This window comes from Malaclemys terrapin, chromosome 13 (genome assembly GCF_027887155.1).
Source record: "Malaclemys terrapin pileata isolate rMalTer1 chromosome 13, rMalTer1.hap1, whole genome shotgun sequence".
NCBI classification, from domain to species: Eukaryota; Metazoa; Chordata; order Testudines; family Emydidae; genus Malaclemys; species Malaclemys terrapin.
This window is the reverse complement of record NC_071517.1, coordinates 28,810,944-28,823,264: the sequence shown is the minus strand read 5'-3', so window position 1 is coordinate 28,823,264 and position 12,321 is coordinate 28,810,944. Positions and strand designations below refer to the sequence as shown.

Sequence of the window (12,321 nt, the reverse complement as noted above, 5' to 3'; positions counted from 1 at the left end):
CCAGCTCCTGCACCCTGCCTTTGGTTTCATATATCTGACCTCCTCCTTTCGCTGCCCACTCTACACAGTGGCCCCATCCCACCCCTCCAATTTGCCCTTGGCTCCCCCCTTTATGTCTGTTTTGCAGGAAGCAGAGTCTGGTGGTAGCAAGGCAGAGTGAGGGGAGGGCAGCAACTGCTGCTCAGCAGATGAGGGTTGAACTTCCTGGGTCAGACGCTGCAGCTGCTACAGCCTCCCTCGCCTCCTCCATTGTGAGCCGGGAGCTTGGGCTGAGCCGCTGCTGCTCCCCAGCGGGGTGTGTGCGGGGAGAGCCCTTCCCTAGCAACTCTCTGTACCCAGCCGGGAGGGACTTTCTCCGGGGGCTGGAACCAGCCCCTGGGGCAGCCCCGGGCTCTGCCGACACCAGCTCCTGAGCCGGAGCCTGCAGGTGAGGGGAGAGACCCGGGGGAAGGGCTGGGGCCGGGCAGGAAAGTGACTCTGCACCAACGGCCCCTCCTCGCCCCAGCTCCGCTCCCGGGGGCGGGGGTCTGCGAGTCCCAGAGCTGCTGCCCTCCCTGACCCCCCCAGGCTTTGCCCCCCTGAGCGCCTGCAGGAGCCGAGCCAGTTCCGGGAAAGCGAACGCCCCGGGCCGGGGGAGGGACCGAGTCTTCCAGCCCGAGGGATGAAGGCAGGAGGGAGACAGGGGAGAGACTGGCAGAGGCAGCGGGAGACTTTCCTGGGACACGGTGAGGGGCAGGGAGAGGAAAAGCCAGTTCCTGCCTCTGCCTTGTCCCGGTGCTGCTGGGGGGATGCGCTGCCCTGGGGACTGGGGAAAATCTCTCAAAGTGGATTCTTTAATCATTATAGCTGGAGCACAGAGTGACACTGACAGTTAGTGTTGGCTGCACAATTTCAGACTAAAGGAGCCTCTTCAGTTGCTTATAACATCCTCACAGTTACTAGATGCATCTGGCCTCTCATGTAGTCTGGCAATTGCTATGTTTATCTTTATAGTTTCTGTCCTCTGTAAATTTATTTTGGAAAGTCTGATAAGAAGCCAATTAGTCTGTTAATGAAAAGGGAATGGGAACAAGAGCAAGTTACAATTTTACCATTACAAAAAGGATTGTTTCTTTTTAATCAGTTCTAGTGCTTTAAGAATTTGGACTAGACATTTTACATTGACAAAGAAGGAATTCCTATGTCAGTCACAGTTCTCTCTCCAGTCTGGCAAAATCTCTTTTGCTGGAGACTTTTTAGAGAATGTAGGAAACAGCCACAAATGTGATTCATGGGTGGGGAAAAAATCCTTACATTGAGAAACATCAAGAGCTCAATATGTTAGTTTATCATAAAAAATAAATATATTGGAAGACTGGGAGGTGACTTGATTACACTGTATGATTACACTTCAGGGACAGAAAATAGTGGTAATAAAGGGCTTTTTACTCTAGTGGATAAAGGCCCAACATAAGCTGGTATCTGGACGCTGAAGCTAGATAAATCCAATTAGAAACTAAGCATAAATTTTAATAGTGAAGGTGATTAACCACTGGAATAAATTACCAAAGAAGTGGTAGATTCTCTTGATGTCTTCAAATCAACACTGGATAACTTCTAGAAAATATGTTTTGCCAAACATAGGTCTTTCGGGAGATGCAAGGTTAACTGGGTAACAATTCATGGTCTCTGACATACTGAAAGTCAGACAGTGGTCCTGTCAGGCATTAAATTCTATAAATTTTAGGATCTGATTCCACAAACTTCTGAGTGGTCCCCTGGAGGAGGAGATGGGTCTGTGTTATAAATAAAGTGATGAAGGATGGGATCTTTAAATACAGGAGCATAATTTAGACACCTAAATCCAAATGTAGGCCACTAATTTAGCATTCCCCTAGAATGGTAGAGAAAGTCTGGGGGAAGTCAGGGTTTGAAATGGACTAAATCCCTTCTGAAAACCTCCCCAGCCACACTTGCTGGAGGATTCGCTGCACCTTGAAGTCTTTAAACCACAAGTTGAGGACTTCAGTAGCTCAGATATAGATCAGGGGTTTGTTACAGGAGTGGGTGGGTGAGATGCTGTGGCCTGCGTTGTGCAGGAGGTCATACTAGAAGATCATAATGGTACCTTCTGACCTTAAAGTCTATGAGTCTATTCTTGCCCTGACAGGTTGCAGAATAACATCCACATTTTGCTCCAGGTCATCCAATCCATGGAAAGACAGGGAAGGGAAATGGCTGCAGTGGAGCCAGTGACCTTTGAGGAGGTGGCTGTGTATTTCTCCGAGGAGGAATGGGCTGTGCTGGACCTGGGTCAGAGAGCCCTCTACAGGGATGTGATGCGGGAGAATTATGAGACTGTGACCTCGCTGGGTAAGGATTCCTGTCCTCTCTGGTATTAGAAGCTGGGAGAGGAGGGCTGAGAAGTAGCTGGGTTGTCTTCTGTGCAGGGTTCTTCAATGATTTCCCCCCACCCCCCTGCCCATGATTCAGGGGTCAGTCTGTATAGTCCCTAGCTCCTGTGTGTGAAAGACCGTCACTTCCACATGCCCTCACACAGGACAGCAGAGTCAGGGATACAACAATGGTGCTACCCTTCCATAACCAAGGTTTTCAAGTGAGACAGACTCACTCTCTCTTCACCCTTCCTGAGGTTACTTCCGTCCTCTTGGGCCTCTGAGCACTTTGTGACCTCAGAGCTGGACAAGTGTCTCAAGTCATGACTCAGCTTTGCCTAAGTGGCCAGATTTTCAAATGAGCTTTATCTGCATCTTGCCCACGTTCCGCCTCAACCAGTTGTTTTAGCAGGAGGTACCAAGGTGTACTTCACTCTTCTACTAGTCAGGAAGGGCAAGGACCAGTGTCATGGGGCTGTGGCCAGTTTCTGCTAGTGCTTCTTTCTTTTGCCAGTGTGCTGAATTCTTGCAAAGAGGCTGTTGTTCCTGGTGTCTGTTCCTGGCAGGGGTTGATTTCTGTGAAATTATGATTTCTCTCACTGAGAGTCATTGGGCTCTGCGCTGACTGAGGGCTTATGAAGTACCGGTAATTTAATATCTGGGTGTACTATTTGTGGAACATCACTAGAGTAGAAAAATGTGAGGAGGGGTCTTGTGTTTCAGGCACTGCACTTGGAATCAGAAGACTTAGGTTCAGTTTCATACACTACTACACACTTGAAGCTCTTGTAAGTCTCTGAGGCTGTGACTTTCAAAGATACCCAAGGGAGTTAGACATCCAGCCCCTGCTAACTGAGTTGTCTGGCCACTTTGAAACTCACAGTTTTAACCTCTCTGGTCCCACAAGAATGAGCTGAGGTCTGGAAAATCTGCCTTTGAATAAGAGCTTTGCTTCACTACCGTGCTAAATCAGTACCCCAGCAATCAATGCTCTCCTGTTGACATAATTACTTCTCCTCAATGAGAGGTGGAAGCTATGTCGGCAGGAGAGCATAGACACTGCATTAGGTTGATTGTAAGTTACATTGCTCAGTGGGCTGGGTTTTTCACACCCCCGAGCAATGTAACTTACATCAACTTAAGCCGTCATGTAGACAAGACTTGAGAGACTTACAGAGCTCAGTCTATTAAGTTCATACAGAAGAGATGTTTTGAATACATAGGTGCCTACATGAAGAGAAGATTTCTGATACCAGAGGGCTCCTTAATCTAGCAGCCAAAGTCAGAATGTGATTCAATGAGTAGAAGCTGAAGATGGGTGAATTCAGGCCAGTCATAGTCAATGGAGTACATTACACAAGAGTGTGGTGGAGTCTTCATCATTTGGATGTCTCTTTCTAATAAATATAGTCTAGCTCAACCACAAGATATGGGATTGATGGAGCAATCTTTGGGTGAGGTTCTCTGGCCTGTGTTTGACACAGGAAGTCAGACTAGATGTTCATAATATTCCTGTCTAGCCTGTACAGCTAAAAACGTATGTTTGCAGATCTGTACATTAGTTGGAAAGTCAGTCAGTCTTGTCTCTGGTCTCAAGGCCCAATTCAGCAAACCATCACTAGTCACCAAGCACCTATACAGAGGCTTAATTTCATGAAAGTCAATGGAACTCAAGCACTAAGTTTAAGAGATTTGCTTTACTGGGCACCTGGGAGATTATGGGGATGCGGTAGTTGAATTTGTTAGGATGGAACCTCTCTTGCATCTAGAGAAGGTATGACTTGAGATCAGCAGAACAAGGATAATGGACTTCAAAAAAGCAGACTTAGAGAATTAGTAGGTATGGTTCCCTGGGAAGAAAGTCTAAGCAAAAAAGGACTTCAACAGAGCTGATACTTTCTCAAAGAGACAATATTTAAGGCACAGCAGCAAACTATCTTGATGTGAAGAAATGGTAGGAAAAATAGTCAGCGGCCAATATGGCTGCATCAGGAGATTTTTCAATAACCTGAAAATTGAAAGGGAATCCCACCAAAGTGGATATCTGGAGAGATTGCAAAGGATGGATATGAGCGAGTAGTAGAAGCATGTAGGGATACGACTGGAAAGGCTAGGGCACCAAACGTGTTGCACATAGCAAAGGATGTAAAAAGCAATAAGAGGTTCTTTAAATACATTAGGAACTAGAGAAAGATGAAGGAAAATGTTTGTTCTCTACTTGGCGGGGAAGGAGAGCTAATAAAGGACAACATATTTTGCTTCAGTCTTGGCTAAAACAGTTAATTGTGACCAGATGTTTACCACATCTGCTATTAAGAAAGAAGGCACACAAGCCAGAATAGGAAAAGAACAGGTTAAAAAATATTCTGTTAGATTTATTCAAGTTGTCAGGGCCTGACAAAATTCACCCCCAGGTACTTAACCAACTAGATGAAGCAATTTCCTTTCAGAACTTATTGAGGTGAGTGAGGTCCTAGAGGACTGGAGCAGGGCAAACATGGTACTTATCTTTAAAAGGGGAACAAAGAGGACCTTGGGAATTATAGATGAGTCAACCTAACTTTGATACCTGGAAAGATACTGAACCAAATTATAACAGTCAATTTGTAAGCACCTAGAGGATAATGAGATAATAAATAGTAGCCACCATGTATTTGTCAAAAACAAATCATGCCAAACTAACCTAATATCCTTCTTTGACAGGGTTACTGGCCGAGTGGGTGGGAGGAAGCAGTAGACATGATTTATCTTAATTTTAGTAAAGCTTTTGAAACAGTCCTATATGACATTCTCATAAGTGAACTAGGGAACTGTGGTACAGTACTACTGCTGAGGAGGAACTCTGAGTTATAGTGGATCACAAATTGAATACGAGTCAAAAATGTGATGTAGTTGTGAAAAAGGCTAATATCCTGAGGTGTATCAACAGGAGTGTCATATGTAAGACCCAGGAGGTAACTGTCCTGATCTACTCAGCAGTGGGGAAGTCTCAGCTGGAGGACTGTTTCCAGTCCTGGGTGCCACATTTTAAGTAAGAAGTGGACAAATTAAAGGGAGTCCAGAGGAGAGCAACAAAAATGATAAAAGTTTCAGAAAACATGAGCTATGAGTAAGGCTAAGATTTTGTCATGGATATTTTTAGTATAAGTTATGGGCAATAAAGAAGAATTCATGGAAGCTGGAGACCTGTCCGTGATTTTACTAAAAATATCCGTGACAAAATGGGGAGGGAGAAGGCTCCAGCACCCATCGCTGCTGGGGCTCTGGAATCCCCCACTGCCCACGGTGGCTGGACAGCTTTGGGGGCCCGCACTGTTCCTGGCAGCTTGGAGTTCCAGGGTTCCCCTGCCACTCACAGCTCAGAGCTCCGTGGGGGCCCCCATCACCCACGGCTGCACAGAGCTCCAGGGGCCCCCACTTCCTGCGATGGCCATGAACTGTGTGGTTCCCCCGCCACCCATGGCAGCTTGGATGTCCCCCACCCGCAGTGGCCACTTGGATCTGAGCCACCATGGGCAGTGGGGGGACCCCGCAGCTCCGAGCCACTGGGGGCTGAAGTCATGGAGGTCTCTGAAAGTCACAGATTCCGTGACTTCCATGACCTCCATGACAAAATCATAGCCTTAGACATAATGAGACACAGTCCCCAGCCCAATAAGCTCACAAGGTATCTTCCTGATCTGGCTTGTGTTAAGGAGCAACTTGTGTGTGTTGGGAGAGGGTGGTATATTTGGCAGGGATGGAGACTTGATTGTACCCCATATGTCTTGAGAGCAAAACAATTCTGCTCAGCTCCCTAGAGAAATATGTTATGGCAATTCCCTAGGCAGAGTGGATGAACCATTGGTCTAGACCAGCGTGTCAAGGGGTCTGACTGATTTATAGCCCAATTCCTATAGCGTGGGGGTGGGGAGAGGAAGGAGCCTTTCTGGGTTGCTTATTCAGCTCCTGGATCTGGAAGTAGTAACAGCACTCACCTTAATGAACAAGATCAGCACTTATTTCCTTGTCCTCCCCCCGATGCAGGATTTCCAGTTTCCAAACCCAGTGTGACCTCCTGGCTGGAACGAGAGGACAAACTGTGGGTCCCCAGTCTCCAGGAATGGGAGATACGGAGAGATGCCTATACAGGTGAGGAATCAGCTACACTGATTCAGAAACCAATTATTGTATCCTCATGGCAGATGTCCCTTAGGCATTTTCATGAAGCCTGTCTGGCCCTTCAGCCCCTGCCTTCATCTATATTTGAAGGATAGGTCTCCTCCTCTCTCTCCTCTGGGGCAGGGTTTGGGGGTGGGTAGGGTTCAGCTGCTGCTATTTCAGTCTCCCCCGCAGTTATTTTGGTTTGTTCTGCCCTTTACTGTTCCCCTTTCTGAGGTTCCCTTCCCCCCCGGCACAGGGAATGACTCGTATCTGGATTCTGTTTGTCACAGCAGGTGAGAGGATGGTGAATGAGAACAAGGAGGAGAATCAGGAATATCCTGAGCAATTGGAACCACACAGGACATCAGGAAGATCTGAAGGGGAGGCTTCCCAGATTCCTGAGCATGGAGATGCTGCCCCTCTGGCCTGCACTGACTTTTGCATGCAAGAAAACCAGCTGGGGCTGAGACAGTGTAAATCCTCTAACCAGAAAATATGGGTTAAGAAAAACAAAGACATGGTTCAACAGAGAATCCCCACTGGTAAGACACCCTACACATGCGGTGACTGTAGGAAAAGTTTCCGGTGCAGATCACAACTTACTAGACACCAGAGAACCCATACAGGAGAGAGACCCTATACGTGCCTGGACTGTGGGAAAAGATTCAAACAGAGCTCAGCCCTAATTACACATCGTACAGTCCACGAACGAAAGAAGACCTATAACTGCCTTGATTGTGGGAAGAGCTTCAGTCGGAGCTCAACCCTTATTCAGCATCAAAGAATCCACACAGGAGAGAAACCTTATGAATGCAGTGAGTGTGGGAAAAGCTTCCGTGTGAGCTCAAATCTTCTATCACATCAGAGAACCCACACGGGGGAGAAACCCTATGAATGCCCTACTTGCGGGAAAAGCTTCATTCAGAGCTCAAACCTTCTATCACATCAGAGAACCCATACAGGAGAGAGACCCTACCAATGCAATGAGTGTGGGAAAAGCTTCAGTCAAAGTTCGTCGCTTATTAAGCATCAGAGAATTCACACAGGAGAGAAACCCTATAGCTGCCTGGACTGTGGGAAAAGCTTCAGTTACAGTGTAGAACTCAATGATCATCAGAGAACCCATACAGGGGAGAGACCCTACAAATGCAATGAGTGTGGGAAAAGCTTTAGTTGCCTCTCTCACCTTCGATCACATCATACAACCCACACAGGAGAGAAACCGTATAACTGCCCTGAATGTGGGAACAGCTTCACTCGCAGGTCAACCCTTACTACTCACCAGAGGATCCACACAGGGGAGAAACCCTTTAAGTGCTCCGAATGTGGAAAAAGCTTCCGTGCAAGCTCAGCCCTTTCTGAACATCAAAGAATCCACAGTGGAGAGAGACCCTACAAGTGTCTTCACTGTGGGAAAAGTTTCTATAACAACTCAGCCCTTTCTAATCACCAGAGATCTCACACAGGTGAGAGACCTTACACATGCAATGAGTGTGGGAAAAGCTTTAGAAGCAGCTCACATCTTCTGTCACATAAGAGACTCCACAGTGGTGAGAAACCCTATAAGTGCACTGACTGTGGGAAAGACTTCCGGCACAGCTCAAACCTCAGTACACATAAGAGAATCCACATAGGACACACACCCTAGAAGTGTCCTGGCTAGGATTGGGCCAAGGGAAGGACACCTTTTCCAATTCCCATGAATCTTAAAGAGTCAGGCCAGGCTGGAGTGGCCATGTAACTAGGACATGAAGTGTTTATTAAAGCAGAAAATGAAATCATCTTCCTGGGACAGAGCCATGAAGAGCAAGAGGCTGAGATAAGATTTGCACATTGTGACAGCATTTGATTATGACTTATCAAGAAACTGTGAACATCCTCCTTCATCTCCCAGTTTTACTTTTGATGTTATCACAGGGGTAGTCAATTATTTTTGTCAAGGTCCACATTTCTTGGTCAAGGTTCAGGCTTCAGAGAAAATAATAAAAAACAACAATAATGATAATCATTAGTAAATAAAAAGATTTGGGGGCCCATTCAAAAGTTTCTGGCGGTCCAGATTTGGCCCATGGTTGACCTACTGACTACCCCCACCTAGAACCAGCTTCATCTGATAGAATGTAACTTCTAATTTATACTTGATAGTGTTTTAGACCTGGATGCTCCAAGGGACTGAGGCGCTGTGACACTGAGGATTGCAATGCCTAATTTTTAGGCACCTAGAAAATCACAGGAATGACACTGGGATCCACAAAGCCTGAGTTAGTAGCCTAGACTCCATAGAAAATGAATGGGGTGAGATAGGCATTTTAGATTGTGATTCATAAAGGCCAGCAGGTGGGGAGCCACCAAAGCTAGCCAATGGGACATGCCAATGAAAGTAGTGTGGTCTAAGCCCCATCCCTCTCTCAGAGATAGGCTCCTCTTTGGTCTTGCAATTCATGATGGGTCATGTTCTGTTAGGCATGTTCAGAGGCCATGTAACACAGCACAAAACAACGGGGGATTGAGGAGGAGAAAGACAACCTTCTTCGTAACCTTAGTCCCCCCTCCACCTGAATTTGAACATGGATCTGCCAATTCTCAGAGGAGTATCCTAGCCACAGAGCTAGTCTGGCTGTGGGACTCACTCAGTCTATCCCAGTAAAACAGTTCCACTGTATATAAATACTTAGTCACTGGGCCAGAGAGAGAGAGTGAGACTAACTCAATAGTCTTGTGGTGAGGACACCCACCTGTCAGGTGGTACCTTGTCTCCAGTTCCTTTGCTCTAATGACTCCTTACATTGACATTATCCTAACTTCCACCATGAAGAAGAAGACTGCACACTGAACAATGGAACGAAGGATGAGAAATTCCACTTACTAGTGGAAGTGCAGAAAGATTTCAATGCTTATTGCTAAAATTCTATAGGGAATTTCTGTGCTTCAAAGGAAGTCAGAATTTGGCCTTGGAGAGAATAATTATTGTTTTCCTAGAACACAGAACCCATTAGAGTTCAGTTCTATTCCATAAAACCAAACTCTTGGGCTCTTAGGTTTATGTATGATTTTGGTATTTTCCAGTTAAGAGCGCCTAACAACTTACATCCAACTATAAAATATTTCCTCATTTCAAATGGTGCAAAAGAAAAGAATTTCACTATCAGTAGTGATTAAAAAAATCAAGCCTTAAAGCAGTTTAAGATTGGAGGAAATACTCCCAAGAGTATAACTGGGCTAATAGAATTTGAAAATGACAACATTGTAACTAAGCCTTTGTCTACACTAGCACTTTTGTCAGCAAAAATTTTGTGGGTCAGGGGTGTGAAAAAAACACACCCCTGACCGACATAAGTCTCACCGACAGACATGCTTGTATGGACAGCACTATGTCAGTGGAGACGCTTTCCCGCCGACGTAGCTACCACCGCTCGTTGGGGGTGGTTTAGTTATGTTGGCAGGAAAACTCTTTCCTGCCGGCATTGACTGTCTATACAGGAGACTTTACAGCAGTGCAGCTGCTGCAGTACAGCTGGGCCGCTGTAAGGTCTGTAGTGAAGGCATAGACTGAAACTGAGCTGGTGCTGATTAAACCGCATGCTTTCCGCTGTAGCTGCCAGAGTTATTCTTCACACCTTGTGTGTGTGATGGTGATGTCACCTCACTTAGTTTACTGCTTAATAGAGCTACCCTTCAAATCTTTTTGGTTTGATGAGGACATAACTAAAGTTCAACTGTTCTTATTGTGTTATCATATCTATGGAAATTCATTGATTATTTTTTGTTTGCTTTCAGCTCAGTTCCTAACTGTAACTGCTACTGAGAACTTGTAACTTTGTTGTTCACTGTTCTACTCTGTCCTGTATTTTACACTTAACCCCTGTGACTGTTCTGTTTTTACAGGTGAGTGACAATTACTTGCAAGTCCTTTGGTCTCTCACCCTTGTATCATTACTTTGTATGTGTGAGTGAGGAAATTGTCTTCTAACTTCAGAATCTCACTACAATCTTTATTTGTGTGTGTTCTAAACTTCAGAATACTTTTATGCTAATTTCAGTTGTGTTGTGTATTTTTAACTACAGAGTAATATAATGTGTTAATACCTCATGCTACACAATAGTCTCATTCCAATCTTGGTTTATGAATTTAACTAGTTCCTATTTTCTTTGTCTACTTTAAATACCAAAAGCAGGGTACTTTATGATAGTTCTCTTTCTGTATATGAACATTAGTGTTTTTCTGTGGAATTATCTTTAACAATCTTCTATCTATTAACTCAAACACCAAAATCTCTCCCTGCAGTACACTATCTGCCTATCAACTTGCTAAGAACACTCTCTAAACCTGCTTGATTAACTTTAATTTGAAAACTTTGATTACTCAAATTACTTTCTGATCTTTCATACTTGTAAAATTGCCTATTAATTCCATAAAATCTGAGCTAATCTTATCTGTTTGCACTGTTGCAAGGGACTGGGCTAGAAGACCTCTGGAGGTCCCTTCCAGTTGTATGATTTTTGTACCCCAGCTTTTGTATGTTTCATTGCAACCATTTCTAGCTAGAAACGTATCTAAGCAATGCTGAATTTTGAGCTATAATAATTATATACATTTGAATTTGCCTTCAGAATGATGCTTAGCTTCACAAAGTTACCTTCTTAATACAGAAGTAAAAAGTCATTGTTTTGCTAGCTTTTGTAAAATTTACACTATTTTCAATTTGATCGTCCTATCCAATTTATCTAGTTTTGTCCAAATATGTTTTTAGTTTAAAAGATTTAATATCAAATTAATTAGTTTTAATCTAGTTATGTCATTGAGTTAATATTTGGTTATCTGATAATATTTGTCTACTTGTTGAATTCTGTTAATAATGCTTAGCTACTAGTGAATTTTAATTAAGTGAATATCATTGAGTTAAATGCCCATAGATGTTTCAGTTTTATACTCAGTTTTATAACACTAGTCCATTCTATATAGTTAACCAAACTTGTTTTAATTTCTTTTCTGTTTTAGAATTTCAAGTTTAGTTAAGAGGTTGTTTTAATAGTTACTACATTTTATCAGCCAATTTATTTACTTTTTTTTTTTTTTTTAACCTGGTGAATCTCATTCGCATAATCCTTGTTCTTTCAATTGCTTGTTGGTTCCTTCTCTTATTTTTGCTTACTTAAATATGTGTTTCTTTATTTAAAGTCAATTTCAATTGTTTATTTTGGGACATCCCTTCGTGTATAGAAAAAAGAATCCTTGGTAAATTTGTATGCCGTCACTTCCTGAGTGCAGTCTGATTAATAACCATAATAGATAATTCCATTTGTTGGTCTGATTTTCCTGAACTCGACATATGAGAAGCAAGTAATTGATGATTACATTAATTTTCTCCCAATTATGATTTTTGATAATTATTTGGTAATTTTATTTTGAAAATTACCTGTTATCCAATATATTTAGCTTACCCTCTGCATCCCTGCTAATGAACCATTGTTCTCTACACTTGGACATGAGAAAGGTGCTATATAGCTATACCCCAAGTAGCTGCAGAACTGTAGTGGAGTTGTCATTCGGAAGACTGAAGGGAAGGAGGAGAAACCTACTGACAAAGCTAGAGACTGCTGAGCAATGCCTTTCTCTTGTGATAAGTGCTTGGTGTGTTCTGCACAACATCTGTGAGAGCAGATGACTTGGAAGTGGAGGTGGAGGGACTTTCTGGATCTTATGAACAGCCAGACAGGGGGCCTTTACAAGGTGACTCAAGTGGACAGAGACACAGGGTCAGGGATATGTTGTGTGCCTACTTTGATGGCAGAGTGTAGTGGT

The 12,321-nt window shown here is 43.9% G+C and overlaps 1 protein-coding gene across 3 annotated transcripts; it reads left to right on the top strand.

The window, feature by feature from the left end:
- Positions 1 to 247: 247 nt before the first annotated feature.
- Positions 248 to 11,817, top strand: LOC128848272 (zinc finger protein 436-like). Of its 3 annotated transcripts, none has more exons than XM_054048173.1 (4): positions 248 to 427; positions 2,181 to 2,352; positions 6,402 to 6,506; positions 6,812 to 11,817. In XM_054048173.1, exons 2-4 carry the CDS (start codon positions 2,193 to 2,195, stop codon positions 8,164 to 8,166), a joined length of 1,620 nt encoding a protein of 539 aa, XP_053904148.1. In that variant the 5' UTR covers positions 248 to 427; positions 2,181 to 2,192; the 3' UTR covers positions 8,167 to 11,817. The 3 variants fall into 3 exon arrangements, with proteins under 3 accessions (XP_053904148.1, XP_053904146.1, XP_053904147.1); XM_054048171.1 differs by having other exon boundaries at positions 6,809 to 11,817; XM_054048172.1 differs by having other exon boundaries at positions 2,150 to 2,352; positions 6,809 to 11,817.
- The last annotated feature ends 504 nt before the right edge of the window (positions 11,818 to 12,321 follow it).

Excerpts from the sequence above, each read along its gene's own strand:
- LOC128848272 (XM_054048171.1), top strand. The coding sequence starts at position 2,193 with ATGGAAAGACAGGGAAGGGAAATGGCTGCAGTGGAGCCAGTGACCTTT. Across the intron at positions 2,353-6,401 it reads TGAGACTGTGACCTCGCTGG|GATTTCCAGTTTCCAAACCC; the intron begins GTAAGGATTCCT and ends CCCCCGATGCAG. Across the intron at positions 6,507-6,808 it reads ACGGAGAGATGCCTATACAG|CAGGTGAGAGGATGGTGAAT; the intron begins GTGAGGAATCAG and ends TGTTTGTCACAG.